At 43.8% G+C, this 15,139-nt stretch overlaps 1 protein-coding gene across 2 annotated transcripts; it reads left to right on the top strand.

Moving 5' to 3' along the window:
• The first annotated feature begins 8,198 nt into the window (after nt 1-8,198).
• LOC311155242 (L-lactate dehydrogenase A chain) lies at nt 8,199-15,127 on the top strand. Of its 2 annotated transcripts, none has more exons than XM_084208249.1 (8): nt 8,199-8,351; nt 9,866-9,997; nt 10,741-10,858; nt 11,557-11,730; nt 12,526-12,699; nt 13,475-13,592; nt 14,010-14,133; nt 14,313-15,127. In XM_084208249.1, the coding sequence occupies exons 2-8, from the start codon at nt 9,875-9,877 to the stop codon at nt 14,475-14,477; spliced, it is 996 nt and encodes a 331-aa protein (XP_084064375.1). In that variant the 5' UTR covers nt 8,199-8,351; nt 9,866-9,874; the 3' UTR covers nt 14,478-15,127. The 2 variants fall into 2 exon arrangements, with proteins under 2 accessions (XP_084064375.1, XP_084064376.1); XM_084208250.1 differs by having other exon boundaries at nt 8,207-8,351; nt 9,869-9,997.
• Nucleotides 15,128-15,139: the final 12 nt, after the last annotated feature.

Here is a 15,139-nt window from a genome sequence, read left to right as displayed (position 1 = left end):
CTCGTAAACTCTGTCTCAGCATGCAGACATCAGACCAAAGAGAACACTCAGTGTGACCAGCTGAAATTTCTTCCAGGCTCCAGGGTCAGTCAGAAGCTTAAAACCACTTGGATGTGAGCCTATGGCTCCACTTTAAAACATAAGGATCCCACCTACTGCTGTTCACCCATGGAAGAGACTGAATCCAGGCTTTATTTGGCCACTCTGTCCCTGAAACATGGTTTAGAAGTTAATGCAGGCATTCTCCAATTCAAACCAAACTCCAAGGCTGGCAGGGCCTCATGAACATAGGAACATACGACACAAACTCTGGCTGCCCTCCAAGCCTATTCTGATGATATTTTCTTGCCATCCCTTCTTTCTTGCTTTCCTTAAGGCATATAGATGTTTCAGGATAGAAAAATAAAGCTACCCACATGCAGAAAAGATGCCTTCCCTGACCTTCCAAGGAGCTATTTTTGGCTGCTCTTATACGCCTAAGAACCCTTAGAGGCGTCATGCACCGAACTAACTGCCCCTCAGTAACTTCTGCCTAGGAGACATAAAACATTGCAGAGATATTTTTTTAAAAATATTTTAATTCTCTCCATAACCTAACACACTACTGGCACCAAATCCCCAGATGTTGTTTGCAAAGGAGCACATTTTAAAAGAGGCTGGAAGCCTAAGATTATTACCCAAAGAATGCATGCTTACAATTACACCTAAACATACAAACAGAACACTAAAGACATATCCTTAATCCAAAATTTTCCAAAATTTATTGAGTACCACAGCCTTTAACCAACTTCACTTTTCAAGTCCAAACCGGGAGAAGAAGCAGCTCCAAAAGTTTCAGATTGAAACAGATTTCTTTTCAAAATATGTACCCCCAAAGACTTAATGAGATTCAAAAATGAGGAACACTGGGTTAGCAGCCAAACAGGCACAGAATGATACTGCATAAAGAAAGCAACAGTCCTGGTTCCATCTGTCAGAGCACATGAATACACCACATCACATGCCAGCAGCCAGAAACCTGGCCTCTGGTCTGTCCTGTGTCTCTCAAATTCTAATGCTGACATTTTTGCAAACTGGCACTGCCCAGACTGCAAACATTGCAGTCCAGTGGCTGAGAGTGAAGTGATGGGTGAGCCCCACTGCCCAGCAGCTGCCCAAAGGCTCCTCATGAGGCAGGGAGTTAATGCTGACCCTGGGGACTGCACAGCCCTGGTGCCACTCCCGACCCTGTTTGCCCTCACACAGTGAGCAAAAGATAAAGCATGCAGCCATCTTTTCCCTTCTGACATCACAGCATTAAATAAAATATCACACAAACAGACAGCCTATAGGATGCATGAAGCAGAAAAGCTGTACAACTAGCAGAAAAGACGTGGAGAATATAAGGGGAGTGAACTGTTCAGGAGACCCAGCCTCCAGAAATCCAGCTCTGTACACACACACACACACACACACGAGAACACACAATACTCTCTCCCAGCCTCTCGCATTTTCATCACATGGCATCTCTTAAAGGGCTCCTGAACTGAGATACTGCTTCTTAAAGCCAGAATTGCATAAGGTTTAGGAATAAAACTGATTTTGCATAGAGCCATGAGAAAAACAACACAGGGTTGAGGTGGCCAGTGAGAAATGCTTGTACCTTGCACTTAGGACACAGGCATGCTGCTCCTCTTACTATAGGGCTCAACTCAGAGAACCACGAGGCCCTGTAAGTACCAGGATTTCCCCACAAGAGCTAAAAGTCATGCTTCCTTTCTCCCTCCCTTCGATAATATTCTCCCCCTTAAAGAAGGCTCACCATATTTGCAAAACAATGAGGTCGTGCCCTGCAAATGTTTGCTAAACATTTGTGCAATTTAATCCAAATACAGGCACAGAGGGAACACAAGTCAGAAATGCCACACTTAGCATAATAGCATTGTGAAATTGATTCATTGGCAGTCCATAGGCAAACAGCAACCTTTCATTTTCTATTTAAAACTTGAGTATAAATAAAACCCCTGAATTAATCAATGGAGATAAGGATTGGTATTTGTGTAATATTTTTGGAAAACACAGCATGCCAAGTCAAGAACCATATTTGGCAATTGCTCTGCTTTACCACTTTCACCCCCCTGGTTCATTCTGCCTCTTTAGCTGATGAGCTCTTTCTGCTGTGTGCCTTTACAGTGCCTGTGCTCCCAATACAGACGTTCAGCTTGGTGCCTGCCTGAAGTGTATTAATGATCTCACTACAGCTGCACAATCAAGCTGGGTCAAAAGACCATTGCCCTTTAGTAACTGAGGCTGCACCTCTCTCTCCATCTTCATTTTTCCTTGGAATTGCTGCCATAGTTCAGACCTTTGGTACTGAATCATGGTGCAACATATCGTGCTTCAATTAAGAAACACAGGCACTTAAAATTAAAAAGGTGTGGAAGGAAATTTGGACTACAAAGCAACTCTTTCCTGGAAAGGAGAAGAAATCACTCTTTCCTTTCTGACAAGCCACACTTTGAACATACATACGACAACAGGGCTCTGCTATTAGCACACAGGATATAAACTGCATTTAAAACTCTGCCTAGTAATCCAATCCCTCAGGACAGTACCTGCATGCCACAGTCATGTCTTTTGCCAAGGGCTCTGAATCTACCTACAGAGCTGCTACAACCACTACGACCACCACCAAAACCAAATATTTAAAAGAATACCTTGTGTAGAAACAGTGAAGCTATTTTTCCCCTCTGAGATGAGCAGAAGAATTGAGGTCTGCAACACAAGCCAACATCACCCCTCAAGCCTGCTACCCTTAGGCTCAGCCAGCCCAGCTGCAGCTCTTTAAGGAACTCAGAGGTGGCCCAAGTGTGGGACCCAAAATGAAAGCACCTGGTTGCCTATCTCCATTCTGTTGCTGTAATTCTGTTGAACTGCAAGTTAAACTTCATCTTCCTCCTCCAATAAGGGATAATAATTTATTGTATAGGTTTATCTACCAAGTCAGTGTGTCTGTAATGCTGAGAAGTGCTCTCAGCTTCCTGCAGTGGTTGGCATGGCCCAGCAATTTCTTCCCCATAGGAGGCTGACTTTCCAGCAATGTCACTTGGAGTTCTGATTAACAGAAATGAAAGTTTGGACACCAACTTTTTGATTTTTGGTTGAGAGAGAATGCATAATCTGCTATCACACAGAGCATCAACCAGATACATAAGGTCTGAAATGCTGGAAAAGTGCCTCTGTCCTAAAGGAAGGCAGTATTGTGTAGTCAAGTGCATGTCACTTATCAGAGCATCCTATTTCCTGCAGTTCCTAAGTAAATGAGTAAGATTCCAGAGTTGCATCAAGGGAATGGGTTTGGCTTGGAATCTTGCATGGTGACTCATGCTTTCATGAATAAATTCATTTCCTTAGAGAAACAAGACAAAATCACATGTTCTACTTAGTCCAGCTACCTAGACTGTTGATTTAGGAAGCCATTGCAAAAAACCACAGTTTGATCTAGCTTTATATTGAATTAATAATCCACTGCAGCTGTGCTTGCAAACATAACCAACCTCTTAAGGGGAAAAGAAAAACTGGTGTAACTTGGAAGTTCTGGGTATTGAAAGATGTCAGCTAGAAAGTAATTTGCAATCAAACCAGACAACTGACAAAAAAAAAACATTGTGGAAGTCTGGGTGTTCCAGAAATTGACTCTTACTTACACAGCTCTCCATATTTATTCCCCTCCTGCACATTTAAAAATAGGTTGCAGAGACACAGAGCCGTAAACACCAGGAAATAAGAATTGCATCAGCTAGCCCCTCCCCTTCCCCACAATGACAGTGCAAAGAAAACGGGCATGAAGCAGCAAAGCCCTGGATGTCTGTAACAGCAGCATCCTCAGATGTGCATGGGAGCAGCTAAGGAGAGGAACCCAGAGGTGTACGGATCATGGCTAATCAGTTCTGTGCAGAGATACTTGTTAGTGCAAGCCAGGATGAAAGTCATCTTTCAGCTTCTAGTTTTCTTAGGAGATCAGTTCAAACAGTTTGATGTGGCTATACCGACTAAATTGGAGCAACACCAAATACAGATTTTTATGGAGTATGAACTAACTCTTGTATCTTTCCCTGGTAAGTATTTCAAAAGAATAATGCAAGAATTCTGGCCCTATGAACTTTTGGTGTCAAGTTCCACTTTGGAGTCTGAGCCTGTCTAGTTCAGAAAAATACTAACCATCAATTTCATGCTGCTTTATATTTCATGCTGAAATGTTTCATAATTAACAAATCTCTGCAGTACCACCATCAGGTTGGTACATAAAACACCTTCACACTTTACAAAGGAGAAAAGCTATTAAAGCTGGAGGAAATTGTTCAGGTCTCAGAATAAATCAAAGGGAAAGACAGGACTGGAACATGATGTAGCTATGTGTAGTGCCAGGCTCCCTCACACACTGACACCGTGTGAAAGCAGAGCCCCTGATGATGTCAGAGCAAAGGCCGGACTGATCATAAATGGAATAGCCCCTAGGATTTTTAAGGGCAAATTAAGCCTCATGTCTCAGGTAGAAATGCCACTGACCTTTCCAGGGCTGGTCAGCATCCCCGGTAGCTTTGGGTTACTGATAACCTCCCAGCTGAGCTGTAGGTCACTCAGCAAACCTGCAGGTCCTGGTTTGGTGTCCCTGTTCACCCCTGCAGCACCATCAGATTTGACTCAGTCTGTCATGCACCAGGACCTGAGCAAATGGAGAGAGCAGAAATTAAATGTCACCGTGTAAACCCTCTTGTATACTAGCAAAATGGAGAGAAATTTATTAACATTTTGTGTTTTACTGGAAATATAAAAATGTACACATTGAACTCCCCTTGTTTAACTCTCTCTGGACTTTATTTTTGTGACAATGGTCTAATGGTATCTCATAGTTTGAAGGCAAACACGTTGTTTAATAAGAATGCGGCATTTGTTTCCATCTGTTATTACTCAGATCCTGATCAAATGCCACCTGAGGCCAGTGGAAAGGCTCTGCTTCTAAGTCCTAGAATAAAAATATTAATGTTTCTACATTCAGCAACTTCCATTGCTTTATTATTCATGTTTAACCTGTGAAAACTAATATGAAAAGGAGGGCAAGCAGGCTGAGGAAGGGTCAAGCTTCCCTGGAGAGATACTGTCACATTTCTGGCATTCCCATCACTCCATCAACACCACCTCCTGCCACCACGATAAAAGGCAGCAGTGGAGAAAGAACAGGAAGAATAAAACTTCTTATGTACACATGTGAGATAAATCAACCCATCCCCACAATCAATCACTTACAGGAAATCAAAACAGACCTGGCCTCCATCTTCCAAGTGCAAGAAAAAAATGCCTGTAATTTGCTCAGCCTGTTCTGTTTGTGCAGTTCTGAGCCTTCTCTCATTGAAGCTCTCTGAGGCAGAAAATCAATGTCAATCATGCCAGATGACTGCTTTCCTCCTGAGCATCTACTGCTGATAATAAGATCACAAAGGCCACATAAAAGGGAAAATTTGGCCATTGCAGCTGCCTTCTCAGTTCTGTAACTGAGATAAGTTAAAAGGTGAATGAGCACTGGCATATTAAAAGCTGACTCTATTTTTTAATTTAAAAAAGAGTTCTAATCTGCTTATCATCATCACTGAGGACACACTGGACCAGGATGGTCTTGGAACATCCCAGTTGGTTTTCTTTGGCCTGCTCTACTAAAAGTAGGACCCCTGGTATCTGAATAGGCACCAAAGAGACAAGGACAACCTGATGCCTTATAGATAACAGCAATTCATTCTTGGTTCTCTTCTCAGTAATAAGGAACACAACCACAAGTGAAGGCAAGTGAAGAAGATGTTAATGGAACTTACACCCTGAAAACCATGTCCAAGTTCATTTTGTCTGAGCCACAGCCTAAGAAGAATCTTACAATACCAATAATCTTCTCTTAGGAGTTGGGGTCTCACTGTTAGTAGTAAAATACCACTTGCTTTACATTAGTTACCCATTTTAAAATGCTTATTATTCTATTCAGCCAGTATTGTCATAGAAGCTTCCTATCTTGCATTTAAACTCTTTAGAAGTAAAAGTTTTTATAGGCAAAAATATTTCTTATTGGTCTTAATTCCTGTCAGAAGTTCATTTTCTGTCCTGCCAGATGTCTGTAACTCAAACCTGGATGAGATGTTCAGTCCCATTCATACAGAGCCACTGTAAATACAGATTCCTGGGATGCAGAACTAAATTTCCTAATCCATCCTTGAGGCTTCTGACAGAACAAGATGCTCAGTGAACTCAGAACAATGCAGAATGACAGAACTATGTTTCCTTTTCACCCTGCATTCATTTGGCTTTGGGCAAGCTCAGCATCTACCCACACTTCCCTTCCTCAGTGACCAGTCTTTGAAACGGCACATCCCACAAGCATTGCTCCTTCCTCCAGCAGCAGCAAGGAACAGAGCACATCTAGTGCAACCAAAATACATATTTCTGTATAAATATGTATATTTAACCTCCTTTGCTGGAGGTGCTGGTCTTTATAATAAGCAGAATTTTGTATTTTTCTGTCTCGTTTCATACAAATCTACACAAATTCTATGCTTTAAGATGTGCTCTCCCCAGTATTTTTTGTTTTTGTTATTTTGCCAATGAGCTGTCAAATAAATGGTGAGGCTTTGGGTTACCACTGCAGTCAGATCATCTCAGCAGAAGGCAATTGTCACTGGGATGGTGTGTGACCAGGCATGCCACAGCAAGATAAGCACCTCAAAAGGAACTCAAGCACATCCTAGGAGCTGAGGAGAGATGTGGCCAAAAATCAGTTAGAGTCAGAATCCTGAAAGGAAATTAAACTCAAAGGTTGTAAAGGTACCACAACTACAATAAATTTTTTTAAAGGAAGAAAAAAATGATTACTGTAAAAACAAGAACGAGAAAATAAAGGTAACACAGCTAGTCACTCAAGATTAAATTAATACTTACCTGATTTTCAGGAAGGAGGAACATAATAATCCATGGGGTAAGGACAGGATGTCTAACAGAAGAAGGAGAAAGCAGGAGTGGGTGAAAGATAATAAATGAACACAACTCAGAGATGGTGAGCAAAACTCACTGAGTTTGCTGTTGTCCAGCTGGAGGAGCCAGGCATTCTCAATTCCAGAACCCTGACATGCACAAATGCAAAAGATTTTAAGTAAATTTGCCTACTTGAAGGCATTACCAGAGGACCAGAGAACAGCAAGTTCTAAGAAATAAGCCATGGTGGAAGCAGTTTGGGCCTGTGATTTTGATGTCTGTGCAGTTGTTCAGAAAAACTTGCAAAGGAGAATCTAACTAAAAGCATCTTATTCAATGAATAACAAAGGGATAAAAGGCAGCATGGATTTACTAAAATCCAGTTTTGTAGGATGATCCACAAAATAGTATAAAATTAAAACTTCAGGCATTCAGGAAACAAACTTTTAAAAAACTGGTTTTGCTTTTTGTTGGGAGTCTGAGAAAGAAAAAAGTGAACGGGAGAAGGATTTGGCTTTACTAACCAACCGCAGGGTGACAGGAAACTGACAGCCTGGCGTGACTGAAACTGACCAGTGTGAGTCCAGTCATGGAATTTCCACTAGCTTCAGGAAAACATTAGTGTTGTGTTTGAGGCAGCCGTCTGACATTTCATGCAGCAGCCCCTTTCAGGAGAAAAAGCATTTAAAAAGCATTTAAATTGAGAAAGTCCCGCAGAACATATATCCCAATGGCCAGGGAACCGCTTGTATGACCGTGCAGGGCTCAAAAGGTTTGGCTTATATAACCTAACACAACAAATGAGAGGGAATTGGATACCTAACTACAAGGAACGGGGAAGTAAACAAAAACCCACGAACATCTGTTGATTTAGATGGACATTAGAAGCTGGTTTTCAGCCACCCGACAAGGGGCCCCATCCGGAACTATGGCCATAAACGCCTGAGGAGGAGCACAGGGCTGGCCGGCACTGCCCGGGCGGGAAACAAAGGCAGGAATGCCTCGAATTCCCACAAACTCTGCAGAGCCGGAGCGTGTGCTTTCACTCATCCTGGCTAACAGCAGAGAGTGAACCCTGCCCGGCCGAGGGCCCTCACAGGAGCCCTCAGGGCACGCATAGCTGAGCTCCTCGGCCCCGCCCCAGCTCCCTGCGCTCGCCTCCCTCCGCTTCTCCGCTCCATCTCCTTCCCGCTGCTCCTTCCCCCTCCTCCCTCTCCGTCTCTCCACCCCGACGTGTCGGCGGGCACGTCCCCACCGCCGCAGCCCGCCCGCCGCGCGTCAGCCGCCCGGGCCGTATTTAAGGCGGCGGCCGCCGCCTCCCCCGCCCCGCCGTCACAGCCGCGCTTGGGTGAGGACGCTCGGTAGGTGCCATCGCCGTGGCGGGCGGGGATGGGTGCGGGAGCCGGGGGTGCAGGAGCAGGGGAGAGCGAGAAAGGGGATCGCAGGCGGTGCTGGTCCCGCAAACCTCCGGGGGGACGCGGTGGAGCAGGCGGCGACAAATGGACAAAGTCCGCTCCGCGCCGCCTGCTCCGCTGAGTCCCCCCGGCCGTAGTGGAATCTGCACAGCCCTGGAGTCCAGCCGGCGTGATTCCACTCACAAACCCCAGTCGTCCCCTCCCTCCGTGCCCTTGAGCCTCCGTGGATTAGCTTGCTTCCCGTAATCGGTGCGTGCGGCCCCAGGGAGTGATCCTGCAAAGAGACTTGAGGATGGGCTTAGGGCGCGTTTCAAATACAGCATTAGTGGACCACCTACCGCTCCCCTAACTTGTGTCTTTAAGGGGTATGGCACTCTTAAAAAGAAAAAAACTTCTAAGTCTAACAGGCTGCTTGAGTGGGTGGCTCTGATCAGCCTTGAAGTGCTTTTAGTGCCAAAGGGAGGACTTGGCACGTGGAGAGTGCATTGCATGGCCGTGCTTCGTGAGGCTCCTGCACAGGAACACTGACGTAGCTTGGTTGGTTTTTCCTAAATATGGGCCCTGCTGGCTTCCTGGCCCTCCCCTCAGCCCCAAAATTTGCAGTCCTTACCTTCTGCTTGGCTTCTCATGCTCTGAACGAGTCACTGCCTGTTCAGCATTAGAGTCGTGCAGTGTCTGTACTTGCATCCGTCTGTGCAGCTGCTCCTGCCCTGGGCTCCTCAGGCTGCTCCCGGGGCAGCTCCCAGCGCAGCACCATGTCCTGGGAAAGCCTGGTGGTGGCTTGCACGCAGAGACACGGATGAATGCACAATCCTTTGTCATCCTTGTACCATTTCTGCACACCCTTGGCTCTCAGAACCCAACTAACCAGGATGCTGGGCAGCTGCAGCTAAAATGTGAGGGTGGGAGAGATGGTAGCACCACACTCCAGCCATTTTAATTCAAAACTCTGCAGTTTCACTTCAAAACAAATTCATGAAGTTGACGTGGAGGCTCATACTGCCCTAAAAAAGGGCTTGCCTAAGTGTTGCACAACTTGAGCTCTGGAAAGGCTTCAGGGCACAGAATACCAGTTTTTCAGGGTGAGAGAACAGAGAGTGCCAGACTGTGCTGTGCTTAGAAGTACTAAAATGGCTTCCTGTACCTAAATGTAATATGGATGGCCATTTAGAACATTCTGCTGCTGCTGCTGGAGTGCCACCAGCTATGTAATATAATCAATGCCCCTCAGGCTGTATTTCAGGCAAAGCTAGGGTAAGCTTGAACAGAGGATTGTCACCACTAATTCAGTTTTGCAGTCATTTTGTGGCATACAGACAGTATTGCCAAACATTTTATTCATTTGTTTTGCATCCATTTTCTTATCATCCTAGAATAAAGTCTGTCTTGCTGGATATAAATATTTTGGTGTCAGTAAAAGCTCCAAAGCTTAGAGAAATGATCTGTTTCTTTGCTTTCAGCAGTGCACCATGTCTCTCAAGGATCAGCTCATCCACTCTGTCCACAAACAGGAGAGCCATGCTCAAAATAAGATCAGCGTGGTTGGCGTGGGTGCAGTGGGAATGGCCTGTGCCATCAGCATCCTCATGAAGGTAAGTGTCAGGCTTGGGAGGAAGTACCAGAAGAACCTGAGACCTAAAAGAGGGCCAAAAAAGTAGTCACCCTTATTAGATGAACTTCTGGTTATACAGTCCTTTTTTGGGCCTGAAATGAAGCAATAGTCTTCAAGCTATTGACAGAGAACAAATAGCTGCAGTTCTTGTAGATAAAGTTTGCCTCAGGATCAGGCAGAATGTCCTTTATGTATCATTTTAAGAGCTGCATTTACCTTTGTGGGACTTGCAGACTTCTTCTAAGTAGGAATTCCCTTAACACTTAAAATATACAAAGAGATTGAGACCTGAGGATTTATTTTGTCTTAAGCAGAGCAATGGAATGATTCTTTGCAGTGTGGTCTGGAAAAATTGGTCTTTGACACTCTGAATGACTTGTCTTCTGCCTTCAGTTATCATACTGAAAATGCTGTGGTTAACATCAGGCTTGCTTTTCTTGACTGTCAAATAGGTTGCATGTGAATCACTATTAAATTATTCTTTGCTATTGTCCTGCTTAATTGTACTCCTATTCCATGCAGAATGTGGTTATGAAAAGTATAAAGCAAACTCAAGGAAGTGGATATCCCAGGGGACTAATTGAAGGACTCTGGGAAGAAGTGTTAGAGATGACCAAAATTTTTTAAGTAGCTTTTAAAATAATTGTAACTTTTGAAAGTTTGAAAACTGGGGGCTTTGCTGAAAGAGGCAGGAAACTCACCACTGCTCTTGGTCTCTTGTAGGACTTGGCCGATGAACTCGCCCTTGTTGATGTCGTGGAGGACAAGCTCAGAGGAGAGATGCTGGATCTCCAGCATGGCAGCCTCTTCCTTAAAACTCCAAAGATCGTCTCAGGCAAAGGCAAGTAGCTGGCTCTCATGTGCTCATTATTTCTAAATGGAGGCAGCCACTTCACGAGGACAGCCTGTCACCCTAATGGTTGGTGGGAAAGCTCATGGATACAGTATTCAGCTGATATTTTTAAATATACCTTCTTATGGCCAGTCCAACTAAGAATTTTCTTCAGGGTTCACTACTCAGTACAGAAAGATGGATTTCTGAAGTACTTGTGCACCTTAGAGAACTTTTATTTCATGACAAATTAACCCCTGAACTCATTACTGCTTAATTCTGATAACTTTTAGTGGCAGCCTTGAGCAGGGCAAAGGCTTAACCAGCTCATACCTTAATTACAGCTCCTACAGATAGTAGGTTACAAGGGCAGACCCTTCTTCCTCTTCTACACAGCACTTACCCTGAATGCTACCCAACAGCTATCCCCAGTCCCATTTGTGGCTGAGAAGCAAGAAGTATCACTGCCTGCAGCTGTGTTTTACAACAGCATCATGCCTTAATGTTGTTGCAATGTTGTGGCAAAAGCCACTGTCTTAAAATGAAATTCCATCTTCTAGAGAGGCAAAGTCTACAGTAACAATTACCAGGGAATTCTGCACCCTCAAACTTGAGAATTTGAGACCCCAGTACAGAAATGAAGTGAGAACTCCTGTTCTGAGCCATGTATAGGAGGGGTCATGTTTAACACAGCCTTTTGTCTGCAGATTACAGTGTGACTGCACACTCCAAACTGGTCATTGTCACTGCTGGTGCCCGGCAGCAAGAAGGAGAGAGCCGCCTTAACTTGGTCCAGCGCAACGTGAATATCTTCAAATTCATCATTCCCAACGTCGTTAAATACAGTCCTGACTGCAAGCTGCTTATTGTCTCAAACCCAGGTTTGTCTTGTGCTGCCATAAGAGGATTTGGCTTAGAGAATAGTCTTTCTTCAGTAAGGTGGCATTAGTGCACAGGCTTTTGGAAAATACTTGTGCTGGGGAAGAGAAGGCTCTGGGGAGACCCTGGAGAACCTTCCAGTACCTAAAGGGGCCTAAAAGAGAGGTGGCCTTTTCACAAGGGCATGTAGTGATAGGACATGGTGCAATTGCTTTAATTGGAAGAGATAGATCTAGATTAGCTAAAAGGAAGAAATTCTTTATTATGAAGGTGGTGAGACATTGGAGCAGGTGGCCCAGGGAAGTTCTGGATGCCCCATTTTGGGAAATGGTCATGGCCAGGTTGGATGGAGCTTTGAGCACCCTGGTCTTGTGGAAGGTGTCCCTGTCCATGGCAGCAGGTTGGAATGAAATGATTTTAAACACTCCTTTCAACCCAAACCATTCTATGGTATCTCTATAGCAAAAAATGTCATCTTCCCTTTCCAGGCTCAGCAGTTTGGTCTTCTGAGAAATAAACTTGGGTCTTCAGACTGAGTGATCTTGAGCACACTACGGTCACTAGATAATTGCATGCATAGCAGAAAGGCAGAGCTGAGAGATTGTTCAAAATAGTCATTATGTTATATTAAACAGTCATTATGTTAGCCCACTGCAGTCCCTGGCCATGGGCGCTGCTTTGTGCTCTGTTCCTGAAACTAGCATGCAGGTAAAATGCTTACAGATAAATGCAAGGTACCATCCTCATTTTTAGTCTGCTCAAGAGTGACACTTGTTATGCCTCTGTTCTCCTCACAGTGGATATTCTGACCTATGTGGCCTGGAAGATCAGTGGCTTCCCCAAAAACCGTGTTATTGGGAGTGGCTGCAATCTGGACTCTGCCCGTTTCCGCCACCTCATGGGAGAAAGGCTGGGAATCCACCCCCTGAGCTGCCATGGATGGATCGTTGGAGAGCACGGAGATTCCAGTGGTAAGGGTGAAATCAGGCTCGCTGTTACACAGAACTCCCTGGTGCTTTCTGCCCGGGACACCTTGAAAAGCTACAGCAAAACATTGCTGCAAAAGCTTTGCACTACAGCACCTTAAAAATGCAAGTTCTGATTTAAGTCATTTGCTGCACAGAGTAACCCTAGATGATCTATATTTGACCTGAATGACTGTGCTTGGAAAAGGTCGTTACCGTAACCTGAACTGGCTAAACATTTTTAGGCTAGATTGTTCACGTAACTCCCAAAAAAACCCAAACTGAAGCAGCAGGAGGATAAGGTTCTCTGCAAAGGCCTCTCAAAGATCTGCACCAGACATACTGGCAGTCACTCAGCTGCCATTCCTGGCATCTCTTAATCACTGTATATAGGAATTGCAGAGGCAAGTCTGGAGGACAGGAGAAAGCACTTTTTCCTTATTTAACCTTTACTTTCCCAAGCAGCACACCCACCGAGAATGCACTTGGAGTCAGTGCACTTTGGGAAAGCTTTGCAAAATGCAGTGTCTGTCATTTTAGTTCATATTGCCCAAGTATTTCACATTAACAAGGGTGTATTCAAACTTTTTGACACCCTGTATAAATGTTGATGTGCCCCTAGGTTCTCAGGCTGCAATTTAGGCTGGCCTTACAGGTCATACTATATTTAAGATCATAGGTAAATTGTAAGTGATGTGTTGCAGATTAATCCAGTTAGATCTCTTGTTAACTGGAGAAGGACTGAATATTGTGAGCTAATTAATCTATGTGCACCTCTCAGTTCCTGTCTGGAGTGGAGTGAATGTTGCTGGCGTCTCTCTGAAGGCTCTTCATCCAGACTTGGGAACTGATGGAGACAAGGAACACTGGAAGGAGGTCCATAAGCAGGTTGTGGACAGGTAAATACTGGTGTGGCTTTTTTATAAATTTCAACACAAGAACAAATAATGAAGAGTTGAAAAATCTCTGTTTTGTAGTACCCGGATCTAGAATATCTCAGTAGCCCCAAATGTTAGGATGCAAACATAATGGAACACAAAATAGTATTTTAAGGAACAACATAATTAAGTTTTCATGATTAGTAAACTTTGTATTAGGGAAGAGCTTAAGCTTTGAGGCTTGCAGTATAATTGTGGGGACTAGTGTGAAATGCAAACAGAATTATTCACTGCTGAGTTCATTTTGGTCCTTCCAGAAAATCAGTCAAGCTTTGGATGCCTCCAAATTGATCCAGAGACCTCCAAAAGCCTTTCTGACAAACTCAAAGCACTTCAGTTGATGGTGCTTGTTCTTTAATGACTGTTGTGTCTCTGCAGTGCCTATGAGGTGATCAAACTGAAGGGGTACACGTCCTGGGCTATTGGCCTTTCTGTGGGAGACCTAGCTGAAAGTATTATGAAGAATTTGAGAAGAGTGCACCCCATCTCTACCATTGTTAAGGTGAGCAGCCCCTTTATCCTGATTTTTGTCTTACTGAGAATTAAGTATGTCTGGAATTCTGAAAAACAGCAAACACTTTCTAGTTTAATTTCAATTGAATTTGGTTCCCTGATAAGATATTCTATGAAATATACAGAGATATATAAATTACAGCCTAACAATGCTGATGTACCTTTCAGGGCTTGCATGGAATAAAAGAAGACGTCTTCCTAAGTGTTCCTTGTGTACTGGGCAGTAATGGCATCACTGATGTAGTAAAGATGATCCTAAAACCTGAGGAAGAGGACAAATTAAGGAAGAGTGCAGACACACTGTGGGCAATCCAGAAGGAACTACAGTTTTAAACCTGCCCGAGCAGTTTTTGGGTCTTAGCAGTTTAACGGGTTTAGTGGTTTGTCTTACGTTGCACTTTCCAAGTAAGTCAAATCTTTCAATGTATTATCTCAACTAGAACACACACAAAGCTCAAATCTGAACAATGGAGTTTCCTGAAAATAGCATTAGGAAACTAATCTAGGGTTTTCCCTGTTCACAGACACCCATGTCCTTAGCCAGAGCTAGATTACCTAGTCAGTCTTGTTCAGTGAAGTGGTATGACAAATCCAGCATTCAAAGCAGCACTGCCTAAAAAACCCTTTGCCTTTTCCTCATCTTGTTTCATGTTGGTTCAAAGGAATAAGGAGTAATTGCTACACAATGTGAAACCAAAGACATTTCTTGAAGTTAAAGGATTGTCAAGCCAATTGACCAACCTTCTCTGCCAGCTGAATTGCTTAAATATTTCACTGTTAATAGGTCCAAGTGTATTTTCCTAACACTGCTTTGGAATTTTTGTGGGTATTTTTTTCTTAGAGAACCTTATTTTTGTGTACTATATCAGTCTAGTTGTAAGTTCTGTCTCCAGAGCATGTTTAAAAAAATGTTACGGTTTCTATGTGCAACAAGACAGTGACTGTTCAACTGTAGTACCAACTACAACACCAAATAAACCACAAACTGTTATTTC

The sequence above is a fragment of the Fringilla coelebs genome (genome assembly GCF_963513975.1).
Source record: "Fringilla coelebs genome assembly, chromosome: 6".
Lineage (NCBI taxonomy): Eukaryota > Metazoa > Chordata > Aves > Passeriformes > Fringillidae > Fringilla > Fringilla coelebs.
Note: the sequence above shows the minus strand (reverse complement) of the source record. Positions and strands in the feature narration are given on the sequence as shown.

Bases quoted from the DNA above. Each gene is read 5' to 3' on its own strand.
- LOC311155242 (XM_084208249.1), top strand. From the start codon at position 9,875: ATGTCTCTCAAGGATCAGCTCATCCACTCTGTCCACAAACAGGAGAGC. The intron at 10,859-11,556 runs GCAAGTAGCTGG...TTTTGTCTGCAG, and splicing joins AAAGATCGTCTCAGGCAAAG to ATTACAGTGTGACTGCACAC. The intron at 12,700-13,474 runs GTAAGGGTGAAA...TGCACCTCTCAG, and splicing joins AGAGCACGGAGATTCCAGTG to TTCCTGTCTGGAGTGGAGTG.